At 48.3% G+C, this 16,830-nt stretch overlaps 1 protein-coding gene across 2 annotated transcripts in view; it reads left to right on the top strand.

Annotated features, from left to right (window-relative positions):
• The window catches only part of ASTN2 (astrotactin 2), a 592,122-nt gene that overhangs the window by 80,918 nt on the left and 494,374 nt on the right, over nt 1-16,830 (top strand). For both annotated transcript variants that reach the window (XM_043530271.1, XM_037879485.2), the window contains exon 2: nt 124-311. In XM_043530271.1, coding sequence (XP_043386206.1) covers nt 124-311 — 188 coding nt within the window. The remainder of the gene's footprint in view (nt 1-123; nt 312-16,830) is intronic.

The raw sequence follows: 16,830 nt of genomic DNA, 5'->3' as shown, positions 1-16,830 counted from the left end.
GGTGAGAGGAGAAAGTTTCTCTCTCAGGTGGTCTGTCTGTTGTGCAGTGACGTGGGACGTGTGTTCGAATGCAGCTCTCTCGTGAGTGCGGAAACTGAACCCCAGTTGTTTCTGTTACTGCAGAGATGTCTGGGACTGTGGCGGATATTTCCTTGGTGCACTGGAAGCAGCAGTGGCTAGAGAACGGCACCCTGTATTTCCACGTCTCCATGAGCAGCGCTGAGCAGCTGTCCCGGGCCACCCCGCCCACCCTTCAAGAGCCTTCTGAGATCGTGGAGGAGCAGATGCACATTCTTCACATTTCTGTCATGGTGAGTGAATCTTCTTCCCTTCCCTGCCCAATCTGGTGGGCCAAGAGGAGCAGCTGGGGGGGACTGATGGCTGGACGGAAGTGAGACGGGGGCGCTAAAAGGGTGATAGGCTGGTTTGCCTCAGTCCAGCTTCCGGTGTGCAAACGTCTATATCCCCTAACCAACATAGCGGTCCCTGGTTACTGGGGTTTGGCAGAGCAAGACAAATGACCGAATGGGCCTGGAAAATGAGTTATTCCTGTTTCTAAAGGTAATTCTCTCCAGGGCAGGGGTGATGCACACGGACGCCTCCCTTGCCTCTGTGTGCTGCATATGGAACACTTCTCACCAGTGTTAAGTTCTGACACGAGACAAGTTGGTGGGGGCAAGTTAATGTCTTAATGCTTTTTTTTTTTTATAAGCTAATGCCTACCCATCACATGGGTGTCAGCAGTGGACAGATCCTGTGTCATTTTGTCGTTCAAAACCAATCTGATACTTGCAGGGTTCTGCAAAAGCAGTTTCCGCCTTCCCAAGCATTTGGATCAGTCTGTCTTCGGTACTGAGGCCTCTGTTACCATAGGATCTGGGTCCTTATTCGTAGAGCACCCTGTGAGACAGGGGAAGTGCTATTCTCCCCATTTTACCAATGGGGATCTGAGGCACGGAGAGACTCAGTGACTTAGTTGCCCAAGGAAAGTCTGTGGCAGAGCTTAGCGTTGAACCTGGGTTTCCCAAATCCCAGGCTAAAGCCCTAACCACTGAGCAATCCTTACTCTCTTAGCTGTTATGGTTATGTTTGTGTTGCTTCTTCATTGCTGAGTGGTCTTGCTGGGGGGTTGAAATCATAGACTCCTGAGAAAGTGTCCTCAACTGCTTTGCACGGCGGAGAATGCACAGAAAGGGCAGTTGTAGGAAGGTATCTCCAATCCATGCCTGTTTAATGTATGTGTTCATAGCTTTGAATTCGTGCATTGGTTCAGAACGTGTGCTTGCTAGATTTTTCTGGGCTACTTGGATCCTTGTTTTCCACTTGAGCAGGGACTTGCTCCACTTTTTTAAAAGATCAAACCTACATAAGCAAGTTCACTAAATGCATTACAGAAATGGGTTGTGGATTTAGCTGGGACATCAAGTATAGGTATCTATAAAAAGATACATTGCCTTGACACTTCCATATAAAGAGAGAGTGAATTGGCTGGGACTATAGAGAGGAGAGGAAAGAGGGCATGATAGAAGCATACATAACAACGAATGGGATGGAGAAGGTAAATTGGATGCTCTTATTCATAAGCAAGGGGACAGTCAATGGAACTGAAAGATGACAAACCTAAAAACATGAAAAGGAAATCCTGTTCTTTCATAATACGTAATTAACCTGTGAACCTCATGGCCACAGTACATCACTGAGGCCAAGAGCTTAGTTGAATTCAGAAAAGGATTAGACATTTATGTGGCTAATGAGAACATTCACAGTTAATGTTAGATGGGATCAATTTTTTAAAAGCAATATAAACTCTCATGTTTCAGGGCATAAGCCAACTACTAAGTGGTCAGGGTTAGGAAGACACTTTTCCCAGGTGTAAATTTATGCCATAATTGCACCTTTCTCTCCTAAGCAGAGTTGGAGGGAGGACGTGGTCCTGGAGGGACCGTTGGTCTGATTTGGTGTGGTGGCTCATATGCGTGTTCCCATGTGGAATAGCCTGTAGGAATCTCGCAGAACTGAGTGAAACCCCAGTGCTGGGTTTCATTACAACCTTGAAACTTTGCCCAGTCTGGTTGAAAGATTCATTAACTTTTCAAGTGAATCCGGGCCAAGTTTTGAGTGAATGGGAGCAGATATATGGTTTTTGCCTCAAAACCCATGCGAAATTTACAGCTTACGCAAAACCAGGTGAAACGCTTTGTTTTCAGAAGAGATTTTTCATCTGAGGGTGTGTTTTGCTCAAATAGCTGTAGGGCTGGTCTACACTCAAAAATTAAATTGAGCCAGCTACATTGCTCATGGGTGTGTGGTAAAAAAAATCCACACCCCGAGAAGTTGGCTTAACTACGCCGAAGTTCCATTTTTACAGCGCTAGGTGGATGGAAGAATTCTGCTGACTTAGCTCCTGCCTCTCAGCGAGGTGGATTCACTACAGCAACGGGAGACCCCTCCCCCCACACATTGCTGTAATAAATATCCGCACCGACGTACTGCCGTAGCATAGCTGTCGTGTTTTAAGTGTAGACGCAGCCTTCGCTATGCCCTGCCTTATCCCTGACCCCCCCTAAACCTACATCCCAAGGCAGCCTGACGTACATGTTGTACCTTTTCTGCTACTCCCATAGGAGTCCCATAACTATCCCATACTCTCCCTGCAGTGTCATCTACCACCCACTGTGCCAGGCCCCAGTGCCTGTGCTCACTCGGTACCTAACCTCTTGCCGTCCCCATAGATATTCCCTCTTGCCGTTCTAGTTCAGACCACACCATTTTCTTGCCCTCCTTGGTAGGCCCCTACTAAATTCACGGTCCACTTTGGTCAATTTCACGGTCATAGGATTTTAAAAATGGTTAATTTCATGATTTCAGCTATTTAAATCTGAAATTTCACAGCGTTGTAATTGTCGGGATCCTGACCCAAAAAGGAGTTTGGGGGGGGTGTCACAAGATTATTGTAGCGGGGGTTGCGGTACTGCTACCCTTACCTCTGCACGGCTGCTGGAGAGCGGCAGCTGCTGGCCGGGAGCCCAGCTCTGAAGGCAGAGCCACCGCCCGCAGCAGCGCAGAAATCAGGATGGCAGGGTGTGGTATGGTCTCTGGGCTGCTGCCTGCAGAGCTGGGCCCTCAGTCAGCTGCCGGGCCGCCCAGCTTTGAAGGTAGTGCAGAAGTAAGGGTGGCAATACCTCAACCCCCCCGCCCCAATAACTCTCCAACCCCCCTGTAACACCCCGTGAAATCTGTATAGTATAAGGTAAAAGCACACAAAAGACCAGATTTCATGGTGGGAGACCAGATTTCATGATCCACGATGAATTTTTCACGGCCGTGAATTTGGTAGGGCCCTACTCATTAGACTTGCTAAACACTCTTCTCTCTCTTATTCCACTTTATGCCAAAAAAATTCAATCTCCCCTGCTTACTCCCTCTGTAGACGAGACACATCCTGACTGCTATGCAGAAGTGGGTCTGAGGCCACCCCTGCACTCCCCGAAGGAGATGAATAGCTACTGCGACCTCACCCCTTCTACACACACTATCTGTGGGTCCCATTCACCAGCAGCCTAGATAGAGCTATGATCTCACCTGCTTCACATAGGGGACAGGAGGGAACTGGCATGGCCTGGGCTTATCTTTGAATCTGATTTAAGGAGCTGTGCTGTTTACCTTTACTTGCGTGCACATTCTGTGTCCGATTTGCAGCATGGCAGGGTACAGGGACAGAGTTAAGGTTGCCTGTGGAATATCTGTGTCTGGGATTGGGTGACAGCGCTTTAGGAAGCGTTGTGTGTTTGACTGAACGCCATCTTAAAGAAACATTTTTCTTTTGGATTTGTGTTGTTGGTGGTGCTGCTTATGCACTGCGTGGTTTTCTGGTAGCCTTGTTCTCTGCCTGGAGTGTACGGTGCAAGAGGAAGGGGCTGGGGATACAGGTCCTGAAGGCTGAGATGCTTGCAGATGTACGTTCCGTGTTTGCTGCACTTGTGGTAAACAGGCTAAAATCAGTGCTCCAAGTCGGGAGGCGGAACCGAAAAAGCAGGGGGAACCCGTGCAATTCTGCAGTGACGGTGTGAGCTGGGGAGCAGAGTGCAGCTCCCGGTGGGGGTGAGGATAACATCGTGCAAATGAGCTGCAGGAGTGACCCTATCACACCTTCCGTGTAATGGTACTTGGCATCTTTCACAGTTGCTTTTCCTTTATCCTTCACTTAGTCTTCTGCTGCTTCTGGTTTTGGTTCTTTTGCATTATATTCTTAATGCAGTGAAAGCGCGAGGAACTTTTATCCTTTTAAATTCAGCTAATTGTGTTTACACTGAACTACTTCCCCAGGGGAAGGGGAGGAGAACGAGAGCTCAGCTCCCAGAACTGGCAGTAATGGGGAGTAAGAGATGCTCCCGATAGGAATGGATAAACGTCGGGGATTGCCTGGAAGGTTAAGAATGGGGATCCGTTCGATAGGTACACGTGGCTGTATTTCTGGTCATTGGGGTATGAGTACAAGCCATGAATACAGTACAGCAATTACCCAAATCCAGCTTCTGCTGCTAATGTTCCCCAGCTCAAGGGCATCTTTAATAGCAAAATAATACTTGTTTTTTCCCCCTCACTGTTTTTCCTAATCTCTCCCCAATGAGACATAACATTAATTACCGCAGTTAGAGGGAATTGTCTCCATTACTGTCTGCCACCCCTTTCGTCTTGGCTTGAGCATCCAAAATTCATCTCCTGAATGAAAAGGGGGAGGGAATAGGCAAATGCAGGATTTTTTTTATTTATTTATTTTTTTTTGCGCAATGACATGTAGAAAGGAATCAATATTTTTGTCATTACGCCTGTTGTGTTTTTTTCCATAATCTTAGCTGTCATTTGGGTTTAATTGTGTTGTTTCCTCTTGTGTGGAAGTAAATCTTATCTGTTTTGGATTAAAATTCAATGAAGGTCAGAGCGGCTCGAAAATTTACCAGGCTGCAGCAATTAATGTTCATTTGGCTTTGATAAATTGGAATGTTCCCCACAATAGGACTGGAGTGGATTTCACAAGCAATAATTCTTCCATTAACTCAATGATTCCATGCATGATGGAGCGTCTTGTCACTGCTCTGTTTGTCATCTGTCACTTCAAGGATCTGGGCATATGCCTGATATGATTTATCATGATTATTGGGGCTGCTTGTGTCAAAACATTTAAAACCACTAATTATTCTTGCCCTGTAAATTGCTGAATTAAACAAAACACGCAGTTCTCATTTTTTTTTTTTCCCCCTCCAGCTTGTTCCCCTGTTTAATTATCGTTCTGGGCCACTATAAATCCATGCCGAGAGCTGCATTTAAAAGCATCTGGCTTGGAGATGGGTCTTATTTAGGGGACTCTAGGGGGAGTGCTGCAGGAGCTGGTGAAAGGAGCATGCTTAATCTCTACAATGTAGCTCTTTTGGTTCTCGGTGCTTCTGCTGAGCACATTATCTATTGCACTTTGTGTGGCCTCTCTCAGCACCTCGCAATCTTTAATGTATTGATCCTGATGTGGTAGGACACATTGTACATGTGGGAAGCTGAGGCACAGAGAGACTGTGACTTGCTGAAGGTTACCCAGGAAGTCTGTGGCAGAGTAAGGACTTGAACCCAGGTCTCCCAAGCTAGCTGGAGTGGAGTATCATGTATCATATGCTAAATGCCATGTAAGCAGAGCCCATCACCAAAGCCAGCATTGGTGGTTACAGCCCACAAGCCAGATGGAGTCAGGTTCCTGATGACGGGAAGTTGAAGACACTGGTACCTCCCAGAAGGAGCTGGCTTCATTGTTGCCTGCTGGCAAGCTCGCAAGAAATGTCTGAAGCCAAACCCTGACAGGCAGGATTCCTCTCCCTTTGCTGTAGTACGGCCCTCCGTGAGCTGAAAAATGGATTTGAGAGTAATAATGAGTTCCTCTTTGATCAAAAGGAGGCAGGGCAAGAATCTTCCTAATGATGGAGGGGGAGCAAAGAGGTAAATCAGGCCTGCTCAAAGCCACCAGAATTGTGCTGGGTCAGAGTCAGAGCGCAAAGTTCAAAGGATCCCTGGGGAGGCGAGGCATGCACCCAGGTGTGCGGCCTCCAGGTAGGGATATGCTTCAGGTAAACACCACCGGCACTAGTCTTGTGTCAACTCACTGCCCAAAGCCTGGAGGCTAAAACCCATCTACCAGCTGGACTGGTGCAATGGCTCATTCCAAGAAACTGGTAAAGCAGCAATTTCTAAACCCTGCCAGCTGCAAAAGGCCCTTGGTCATGCGTGCTATGGGCTGGATTCTGCCCTCCCCGATGCTGCTGTGAGAGGAGTGACGCTGCTGAAGTCAATAGTGCCAGGGACGTGCATGTGTAATCAGACGCTGGCACAATGCACGCAGGTGTGTGTTTGCATAGACAAATTCATCTACTGACTCTGCTGGGTTTATTGCTGGAATGTACCAGGCTCTTATTGTCTTCAGGGAAATGTAATGAGCAAATTCACGGCTTTGTTTCATCTCCTTCCTCTCTCCCTGCTATGGAATACATGAGTGTCTGGAATAAAAAGCAAACCAGCCTCGTCAGATTTCCTACACCCACTTTCTGCCTGGCTGTCATTGGCGTTAGCCAGCTAGCTGCTGGAATCCAGTTCTCCCTGTGGATTCTGTTCTACTTCAGCTCTTATTTATACGTTACCATTTTTATTACTGTTCTTATGTATCCTGATGATTCCCTAATGATCAGTCGCAGGGGCTGTGTTCTTCCAGCTTCGGAGATGGGCAAAAGGTGTGTTCTTAAACATTTCACTCTGATTAGCAACCTCTTCCTGCCTGCTGTGAAGTGTAGCCCGGGGATGGGTGCAGTGGGCCTGAGTCGACTTGCTCTAATACCAGTGTGACTTCTGTTTAACTCCACTGACTTCATTGGAGCTGCTCCTGATTACGCTGGTTAGGGAGATTAAAATCCAGTGAATGCCGATTGTCTCATATCCCTGCCTTGTGGGTCTGGCCCTGGGGTTCCTGCTTTAGTATCTGCATAGGGGTTGGTGGAGGGGTTTTTTTTTAAGTGGCTACCACCTCATTTCAGGATCTTCCTTCCTGCAGGCTCCCTGCCAGCATCCAGCTCTATCGCTGTGCATTAATTTGCATTTTCATCTGTGCACCATATGGCAAGAACTTCCATCCCACACAGAGTGTGTTTTCTGGAGGAATGCAGCTCTGACTAGAGTTTTCCCTTTGAGCTCTGGTGGGGCCAGGTACCTTGTGTGGCTTCATGTCTGTCCTGCACAATAGTTCTGATCAGTGTTTTTAGTTTTTGTCCAAGTGCCTGTGTTTTCTGTTCTCAAATGTTGCAGGAGTCCCTTGCATTGTACATGTTCCTCTAAAGTCTGAACTATATGCAGGTTTTGTCCTGATATAACTGTGTAGTGGTGGTTTGTGATATTTTACCAATATAACTATACTGGTACAACCCCTAGTGTGGATGCCTTGATAGTTATTCCCCTCCCTGTATGTGATGATTACTCTATACTGGTATAAGCATTGTTACCCCTTTTTTGGCACAAGTGGATAGTCAAAGTTTGGGGCCTTTCCGCTAGAAAGAGAAATTGATGGTAGAAAACAGTCTTGTTTTCCTGAGCACAGAAGGAATCAAACAGCAGGAGACCATTCCTTTGTTTGCTATTCCAAACCTGCCTTTCCAGCCAGCATGCTGTGCCCCAAAAGCCTCCTTTCTTAGCTTGCTGTCAGGGCCACGTTACCAGCACTTCTGTTCCCATCTGCTTAGCTTTCTGGTTACTTTGGTCTCTGCCCACCCTTTCTTTCTCACGTACGCAGACAAGCTGCTCCACTGATCCAAGCTGTAGCATTGGGCCACATGGTTCAGCTTCTACTCAAGCTTTTCCATGTACCTGAATGTTGGGTCCTTCTGCTGTTGCTTCAGCCACCTCTTTACATTTACCCTGACACTGTTACCAACGTATGCCTGACCCATAGCAGCAAGGTGTGACCCAGCCCACAACATGTTTATACTGGTATAACTGGGTCTGTGCTCGGGGAGCTGGTTATTGCTTTAACTACTCTGGCTTTTAGTTAAAGTGGTGCAACTTTTGAGTGTAGACACACGCTAAGTGAATGGATCCGGAACATCCCTGATGTTTCTGGGGCGCGTCCAGTGGGTTAGCTTGCGTCGGGCAAATGCTCCAGGTCGTTCTCTGCCTGAGGCTTCATTGAAGAAGTTGTACCTTGGCCGGCAGAATCCCCGAGCTTACTGCTCCCGCGTTTTGGGCACTTAACAGATAGCCTGTTGTCTCCAGAGTCCTCTGTTTGTTCTCCTCCTCTGAACACGAGCCCTCCCAGAGGAGACCCCCTGCCCAAATAGCTCAAAGCGTGACCTTCTCGATGTGTCCTTGGTGGCTGCGTGGAAGGGTCCAATCGATGCAGGGACACTCAAGCCCCCTCCTCTTGGGGGAGCATGTGCTTCTGTGCTGCCGTCTGGCTTCTCGTCTGTCAGCCGTCTCCGGTGGAAGAAATTGGCGTAACGTGAATAATGAGGTAATGAAGAAGGCACAACATCTGTGTCGTCATTTCTTCACCGGGAGGTCAACTAGATTCATAAAACATGCTCTTCCAGCTTGTGATATCTGTGTCGGAATTAATTAGGAGAGGGAGAGAATTGCTTCCTCAGCACATAGCCTTATTTGAAAGTTATAAAAACCAAACTTATCTCAAATAAATGAGCTTCCTCATTCCAAAGAACCCGCCCAGCACCCACCCCAGTTCAGCGCCGGCCCCATGCGAGAGTCCTGTCCCTGCTCCCAGTTACTGGGGATGGGGGAAAAGAGCTTAGAGCCCCATTTACAGATGGGCTGAGCATCCTCCACTTCCAGCCACCGACAGCTGCAGCTCTCTGCATGGTTAAAACCCAGGCCATCGGTATCTGTCCCAGGTGGAGATGCCATTAGCATCCTCATCTGGGCCCCAGCTGGGTGTGCACTTAAGTCCTTCACTCCACTGCTTTGCAGAACTGAAGCCCAGGTGAGGATGCAAATGGGACCTCCTTCCAGACTAGATACTAATGGCTCAATTTCCAGTGGTGCTGAGTGCCTGCACTTCTCATTGATAATAGTGGCACTAACAGGAGCCCATTGCACTGGAAGTTGGGCTGGTCCCCATCCCTAGTCGGGGGCAAAGCTGCTGTTCAGTCAGGGCTCTGGTTGGGAGCTGTACGCGAATGGGCATAGATCTTTTTACCATGGGGTCTGCAACTAGACCCTGGTGCAGGTGGGCACAGAAATCCCATCCCAGTTCACTTCTTCTTACGTGAGCTACCAGCCCTAAAGTGTCTACCCCCGCCGCCACCTGATTTGGCTCAGGAGGCTTTTAATAGAAAATGCGAAGAAATAAATGGATCCTCCTGCAGATCATCCCACGGATGCCGGGAGGGAAAGTAGAAGCACCGCAGAGGGGAAAGCGCAGATGAAATCATGCTTCAGCAGCTTGGTTGAGTGAAGCAAGAAGGAAGCTGTCCAGTCTCCTCCCTCTAGTGCTGTCAGTAGCATCTCCAAATCTGTCTGAAAATTTCCATAATGTTCCATTAACCAACTTTTTGAGGGTTGAGGAAGAAGCCTCTATCTGATTTTCTGATCCTTTATGAAGACAGCATAAAACCAGCATTAAGTGTAATGAACGAGGTGCTCTTGCATTGAGGGAATTAATTTTTTTTTGGATAGGTCTTTAAAGCATCATTCTTGTGACAGAGACACCTGTTATGCTAATAACTTTGCACCAGTCTCAGCAGAGGCCTTGATGTTTTCTACTGTAGTTACGCTGAATACATTAAACACTTTGTAGCATTCTAGTCTCGCAGGTTTTTCCCTCCGTTAAAATATGTAACTGGAGTGCTCAATTTGCATCCCTGATAGAAATGGGGTGAATACATTTTAGTCCATCCCCCTAGGATGTACCTAGACTGGGCAGCGAACCAACTTTCTCAAGACCTCCCCAGAGCGACCACGACTAGTAGCAGCATGGGAAGCATTCGGGAGATGCTTGTTTATGCAGAGAGGAGCAGGTGGGTGGCACGCGCTCCCCGACGATGCGTGTTTAAAAGAAGCGAGCGCTGGCAGAAGAATGTTATTTCAGGGTAGCTAATCAGGCAGATGGGCTTCAGAAGGGCCAGGGGAATGAAGTTGGGATGGGGCGGAGCAGATATCCTAGGAGTAGAAGCAGCAGTCGGAGCAGTATTTTGACGGGGTGAGGTAGACGTTGAGATGCCCGTGGCTCTAGAGAGCACTGAGAAGCGAGGATTCGCACTGGTCACTTTATAGCCGTACCTTTCTACCTACAGTGCGGACTTCCTTATAACAGGCTTTACTGATACATGGTTGTTCATTGGGCTATGAATTAAATGATGCCTCTCAAACTCTAATCTTAAATGTGGCACTCAAGTTGGGGAAAAAATCACGGGTCCGCAGTGTTTGAACTGACATTTGTATTGCAGACTTTCTTCCAACTCCCTGACTGAGCCTCTCATCCTACCTCTGCATTTGAGTGCTCTTCATCTTGCCTTATTTATTATTTATTTATGTTGTATCGCATCGGTGTATAGAGGGCCTAGCTGAGATCGAGGCCCCATTCTGCGAGGCGCTGTACAAACACACAGCAAGTCCTTGCCCCAAGGAGCTTGCAGTCTAAACAGACAAGACAAGAGATGGGGTGGATGAGGAAACAAAGGTGAAGTGACTTGCCCAAGGTCACACAGCACATCAGTGGCAGAGCAGGGAATAGAATTTGCGTCGCAGTACTCTATCCACTACATCATGCTACTTCCCTTACCTCTGAATCTCTTCTCATTCTACCTTTGTCACCTACATTTTAGTGTATTTTGCCCTTGGCTCTCCTTTCCTCGGTCACAGTTCCTCCTTCCCAAGGAAGCAGAGGGAAAGGGACAGGAAGGCGTCACTCTTGTCACTTTCATTGGCTGCTGGGCTCACGCCTGACCAGAGCTGTGGTGCCACGGATGGAGCATACTGGTCTTGCATGGAAGGCTTATTCTCTGCCCCTGATACAGGATCCCAGCCAGTTCTGCCGAGCTGCAGGTGTTTCAGAGAAAGCAATTCTGTACAGGAGCCTGGTGCTAATCGTGTGTGTTATGGCTGAGTGCAAAGAGCCTAGAGTATGTGATAGGCACCTTTGATGTGTTGGAGTAACTGCAGAAATATTCTGTGATCACTGGCCTAGACTTCATAATTTTAAACTGCCAGTCTCAAAACTCCCTGGGACATTGTCTAATAATAATAGAAAATGGAGCCAAACTCTGCTTAGTAACTACAGAACCAGCCACTCAAATAAAACCTTCCCTCTTTCTCCTTCCTCTCAAAAAAAAAAAAAAAAAAAAAAAAAAAAAATCCAGAATGGAAAAGCTGGTGGGGAAAAAAGGGGTGACGGAAGAGCAGTAAGAATTACATACCTGCATAGATATTCGTGGTGCTGAGCTCTGAAGGGGTGGTGGAGGGCGGGGGGAGTGCTGGGCAAAGACAGAAGCACAGGTGAGAGGTGACTACAGATGACTCAGTGTGTGGTCCAAGACCTATTCTGATATAGTCTTTGCACTGTAAACTTGGTTGGGCATCCGAATGGCTCTTGGAGGCATGCTGGATTTGCAAGTCTGTTGGTTTGCCGCTGTGGAACCTTGTGTTAAGAGACCTTGCAGGGTCGAGTGTGCCCCTAAAACGACCCTTTGTAACATCTCCCTGAAATTTAAATCTGAGCAATTTCCAGTGGAAACCCATTTCTTTCTGGTGTGGTGTTCTGTGAAAATAGCACCATGAGCGTCTGTTTCTCCTTGCTGACCAGATCGACAGTGCTCAGTTTCGTAGTAAAAAAAAAAAAAATCTTCCGAACTGCCAGCCCTGCAGGGTCGGCCTGAGGTTCCCCATCATCACCAGTAGTTTGGGTCCTGCGGGCTAGGTCGTGCCCTCGGTTACGCCTGGGCAGCCATGTTGTTGCCAGCAGCAGGCTTGCCCTGATGTCACTGATTGGAACCTAGCAATTGTGCTGATGAAGCACGTGGAGGAATAGACTGCAGCTCTGTCTCCTGGCTGTGCTCACTCTGCAGAGCTAATGGGACTAGAAAGCAGGGGGAAAACCAAACCAAACCTTTCATCAATCGCTAAACTCAATAGCTGAATCTAGATATGGACACAGAGCAGTTTAGTGAGGATGTGCCTTTTTACATAGGCCTTGTCTGTATTCAGTACGCTAGTATAATGAAAGATGTGATTTTAAAAACAAAGAAAGATTTAGTTGAGCAAATGAAAACCCCCATGTGGATGTTCTTATTTCAATTTAAACTTGACTAATTAATACCAATTTAGCTCCGGGTAAGATCAATTGCTGCAAGCCAAGTTCAAATTGAATTACGAGTGACAACACCAGGCTTTCACAAACGTAACTACATTGGTTTAAAATCACACTGGTTGAACGTAAGGCTTGTCTACACTTGAAACACCACAGCGTCACGGTAGTCACTGCCTACGCTGATGGGTGTGGTTCTCCACCTCCCCAAGAGGTGGTAGCTAGGTCGACAGAAGATTTCTTCTGTCAATCTACCACTGTCTAGCCCGGGCCTAGGTCAACTTAATTTCGTCACTCGGGGATGTGGATTTTTCAGACCCCTTGAGCAATGGAGTTGTGTCAACCTAAGCAGCCCTAAGGGTGTAACTTGGAATATAGGCAAGGCCAGTCTCTTTGGTACAGAAATGCCCTTTAAACAAACATTCCCACTGAGGGTCTCCAATCCCTAGACATTGCAGAACGTTGCTGGTGCGTGAAAGCTTGCCGAGGAAATGGGCTAGAAACCAAAGTGAAAGTGGCTAGTGTATTTTCACTTTCCAAGCTGAGAAAAGTGTGTGTGTGGGGGAACCCCCAAACTCAAAAGTAAAGGTAAATTTTCTTCAAAATTCTTTATTTTAGTGATCTGAACATTTAAACCCCTCGATAAGGGCTTTAAATAAGAGACCATGTTTGACTAGGTCTTGCTCCCATGGGAAGTCAGTGACAAAATTCCTGTTGACTTAATTGGTACCAAGTTCAGGCTAAGGATTCTTATTTTTAACTTGTTCCTGTTCCTGCTCAACTTTCTGTCCCCTTCCCCTTGCCTCCGATTGCAATCAGGAACCCACTCTGTTTTAGCCTTGGAAAGGTCTCTGTGAATTCGGAGGTGCAGCCTTGCGTTCATTGCATGCCACAAAGAGAATAAACCATTAAATTTGTTTTAAAATCCAATTATCTAAAACTCCCAGAAAATAAGTATATATCTTTTGTAAGCAAAATGGTCCAGATGTGTCGGATTTACCCCCAGCTTGGATGTAGCCCTGACTCCTCTGTCTCCTTCATAGCAAGCATTCAGCGGTTCCAAGGTCAGACGGGATTCATTAACTTACTGGCTAGGAAAAGAAGAAAGCTTTGAGTACCAACTTTCAGTCACTGCTGGGACAGACCTTAGCAGGGTCCACACAACCCCCCAATTCCTGTCAGGCTCTGACACCCTTGTGTTGAATTGTTCTCTTCGTTCAAATACGGGAAATAAAGAAGGAACTCTCTTCCCCCCTCCCTCCACCCCAACCCCCTCCTCTTCTATTCCCTCTTGCTCCTGAGCAGCTGATTAATTAACTGTCAATGGGCAGCGCATCCAGGATGAGGAGAGCTGCTCTGTGTTTGGGGTCCCTTCTTACATCCCTGCGTGCAGAGGATCTGGCCCCAGACAATGCAGAGGGCTTCCAGCAGGGACAAGGGGAAATCCTTCACATGGCAAAGGGCCAGTGCCAAAGCAGGTCTGTTAGGGAGCGGCATACACCCACCTCCTGCAGATGCGGAGAGCCCATGGTCTTGTAACAGAGCTGGGACCAAGAGGCATTTGCACCTATTAGCCAGATGTCCTTACTTTTCTCCCAGCATGTTTCATTCATTTTGTGTTCTCCATTGGTGGGGAGAAGCCAAGTGGGTAAAGCAGAGTCACGTTATTTTGGGTTATATTTTGTGCATATTTCCTTCCCAGCCTTCTGCCGCCTTGGGTTCGGGTTTTTGTATGGAACTCCCAGCAAACCTCTCGAGCAAACTTCGGTCTGGATGCATGCTGCTTCCCGGTAGTCTTGTCACACAAAGCTCCATAAAGCTGGCCCGTTTGAGTGAAATCAGGGGGAACTTGATGGCGACTGCAACAGAGTGCTGCATCAAAGGGCATTTTCTGGGGAGCAGCTGGGGTGGGGATTGGGGGGTGAGCAAGCCCCAAAGTGAACTTCAGGGTGCAAACCACTGTGCATTGAAAGGTGCAAGCTTCACCTAGCTCCGAGAGAGGGAAGTATGAGCGTTGTGTGGGGATGGCAGGTGGCGAAAAGGCAAAACTAAGCAGCTGGGTAACCTTGTTTGAGGTGGAATGTCGAGTGCAGTGGGGCGTGGTGACAATTTGCAGCATGGAGTTGAAATGGGGTACTATTGGCTGGCAAGCACTTGGCCTGCGTTAATGCCCCAAAGAGGGAGACTGTAGATTAAGCTGCTGGCTTTGCTTGGCCTCTCCATCGTTATTCATGTCGGAGCTGGGTCTGTGTCACTCTCCCTGCCACAGAAATTAATGATTTGAACTCTGTGACCTGCTTGCGTGACCGGATGAGGCTCCGTAAACCCGCACAGGGCCATGCGGTGCGGCAGAGGTCCTGCCGGCGGTGGAGTGGGCAGAGCGCCAGGTGCAGGGCAGAGCTGGTGAAGCCGGAGGGAAGAGGAGGCGGAGGGTCTTTAGCATCCGAGAGTGCTAAAGGAGTTGGCGGATGTGATTGCAGAGCCATTGGCCATTATCTTTGAAAACTCATGGCGATCGGGGGAAGTCCCGGATGACTGGAAAAAGGCTAATGTAGTGCCCATCTTTAAAAAAGGGAAGAAGGAGGATCCTGGGAACTACAGGCCAGTCAGCCTCACCTCAGTCCCTGGAAAAATCATGGAGCCAGGTCCTCAAGGAATCAATTCTGAAGCAATTAGAGGAGAGGAAAGTGATCAGGAACAGTCAGCATGGATTCACCAAGGGCAAGTCATGCCTGACTAATCTAATTGCCTTCTATGATGAGATAACTGGCTCTGTGGATGAGGGGAAAGCGGTGGACGTGTTGTTCCTTGACTTTAGCAAAGCTTTTGACACGGTCTCCCACAGTATTCTTGCCAGCAAGTTAAGGAAGTATGGGCTGGATGAATGGACTATAAGATGGACAGAAAGCTGGCTAGATTGTCGGGCTCAACGTGTAGTGATCAATGGCTCCATGTCTAGTTGGCAGCCGGTATCAAGTGGAGTGCCCCAAGGGTCGGTCCTGGGGCCGGTTTTGTTCAATATCTTCATTAATGATCTGGAGGATGGTGTGGATTGCACCCTCAGCAAGTTTGCAGATGAGACTAAACTGGGAGGAGAGGTAGATACGCTGGAGGGTAGGGATAGGATACAGAGGGCCCTAGACAAATTAGAGGATTGGGCCAAAAGAAATCTGATGAGGTTCAACAAGGACAAGTGCAGAGTCCTACACTTAGGATGGAAGAATCCCATGCACCGCTACAGACTGGCTCGGCATGCAGTTCTGCAGAAAAGGACCTAGGGGTTACAGTGGACGAGAAGCTGGATATGAGTCAACAGTTGCCAAGAAGGCCAGTGGCATTTTGGGATGTATACATAGGGGCATTGCCAGCAGATCGAGGGACGTGATCGTTCCCCTCTATTCGACATTGGTGAGGCCTCATCTGGAGTACTGTGTCCAGTTTTGGGCCCCACACTACAAGAAGGATGTGGAAAAATTGGAGAGAGTCCAGCGAAGGGCAACAAAAATGATTAGGGGTCTAGAGCACATGAGTTATGAGGAGAGGCTGAGGGAACTGGGATTGTTTAGTCTGCGGAAGAGAAGTATGAGGGGGGATTTGATAGCTGCCTTCAACTACCTGAAAGGGGGTTCCAAAGAGGATGGATCTAGACTGTTCTCAGTGGTAGCTGTTGACAGAACAAGGAGTAGTGGTCTCAAGTTACGGTGGGGGAGGTTTAGGTTGGATATTAGGAAAAACTTTTTCACTAGGAGGGTGGTGAAACACTGGAATGGGTTACCTAGGGAGGTGGTGGAATCTCCTTCCTTAGATATTTTTAAGGTCAGGCTTGACAAAGCCCTGGCTGGGATGATTTAGTTGGGGATTGGTCCTGCTTTGAGCAGGGGTTGGACTAGATGACCTCCTGAGGTCCCTTCCAACCCTGATATTCTATGATTCTATGGTTGGGAAAAGGTCAGGGCAGGCCCAGATCCTCTGCCACTGACTGTGTGATCAGGGCTGAGGTGGAGGGGCTGCGCCTCAATCACTGGGAGCCAAAGCTGGCTTTTCAAGAAAGCCGCCCTGCCTTGCAGCCTTTGACGTGTGGGGGCAAAGCCGCCTCTGATCGCTGCCTCCCTCGCTTTTCCCATCCCCAACTTGCTCCCTGTGGCTGTTCTGGGGGGGCTTGGAAAGCCGTATGCCTGGGGGAGCGCTGTGTGCTGGAAGAGGGGTGTCGGGCTGTTCGAGGAGGAGGTTAGAAGCGTTCCTAGGGTGTCACCTGTAAGGAGAACTTCAGTGCTGAGCCCTAGTCCACCCAGCTAGCGTTCATCCTGGCACCCCTGCAGGCTTATCGCTCTGGCAGCTGCAAGCTAAGAATGGTTTTTAATTCTCCTCTCTCACAGCGAATGTACTTGAACCGCTGCCTTTGCTCCACGGTCTCCAGTTGTGTGGGGGCGGGCGGAGGAGGGGTGCAATCCAAGCTGTTCCAAGGCCTGCCTCCCTCTCTCCTGGGGGCTGGA

Source organism: Chelonia mydas, chromosome 16, assembly GCF_015237465.2.
Source record: "Chelonia mydas isolate rCheMyd1 chromosome 16, rCheMyd1.pri.v2, whole genome shotgun sequence".
Classification (NCBI taxonomy): Eukaryota; Metazoa; Chordata; order Testudines; family Cheloniidae; genus Chelonia; species Chelonia mydas.
Note: the sequence above shows the minus strand (reverse complement) of the source record. Positions and strands in the feature narration are given on the sequence as shown.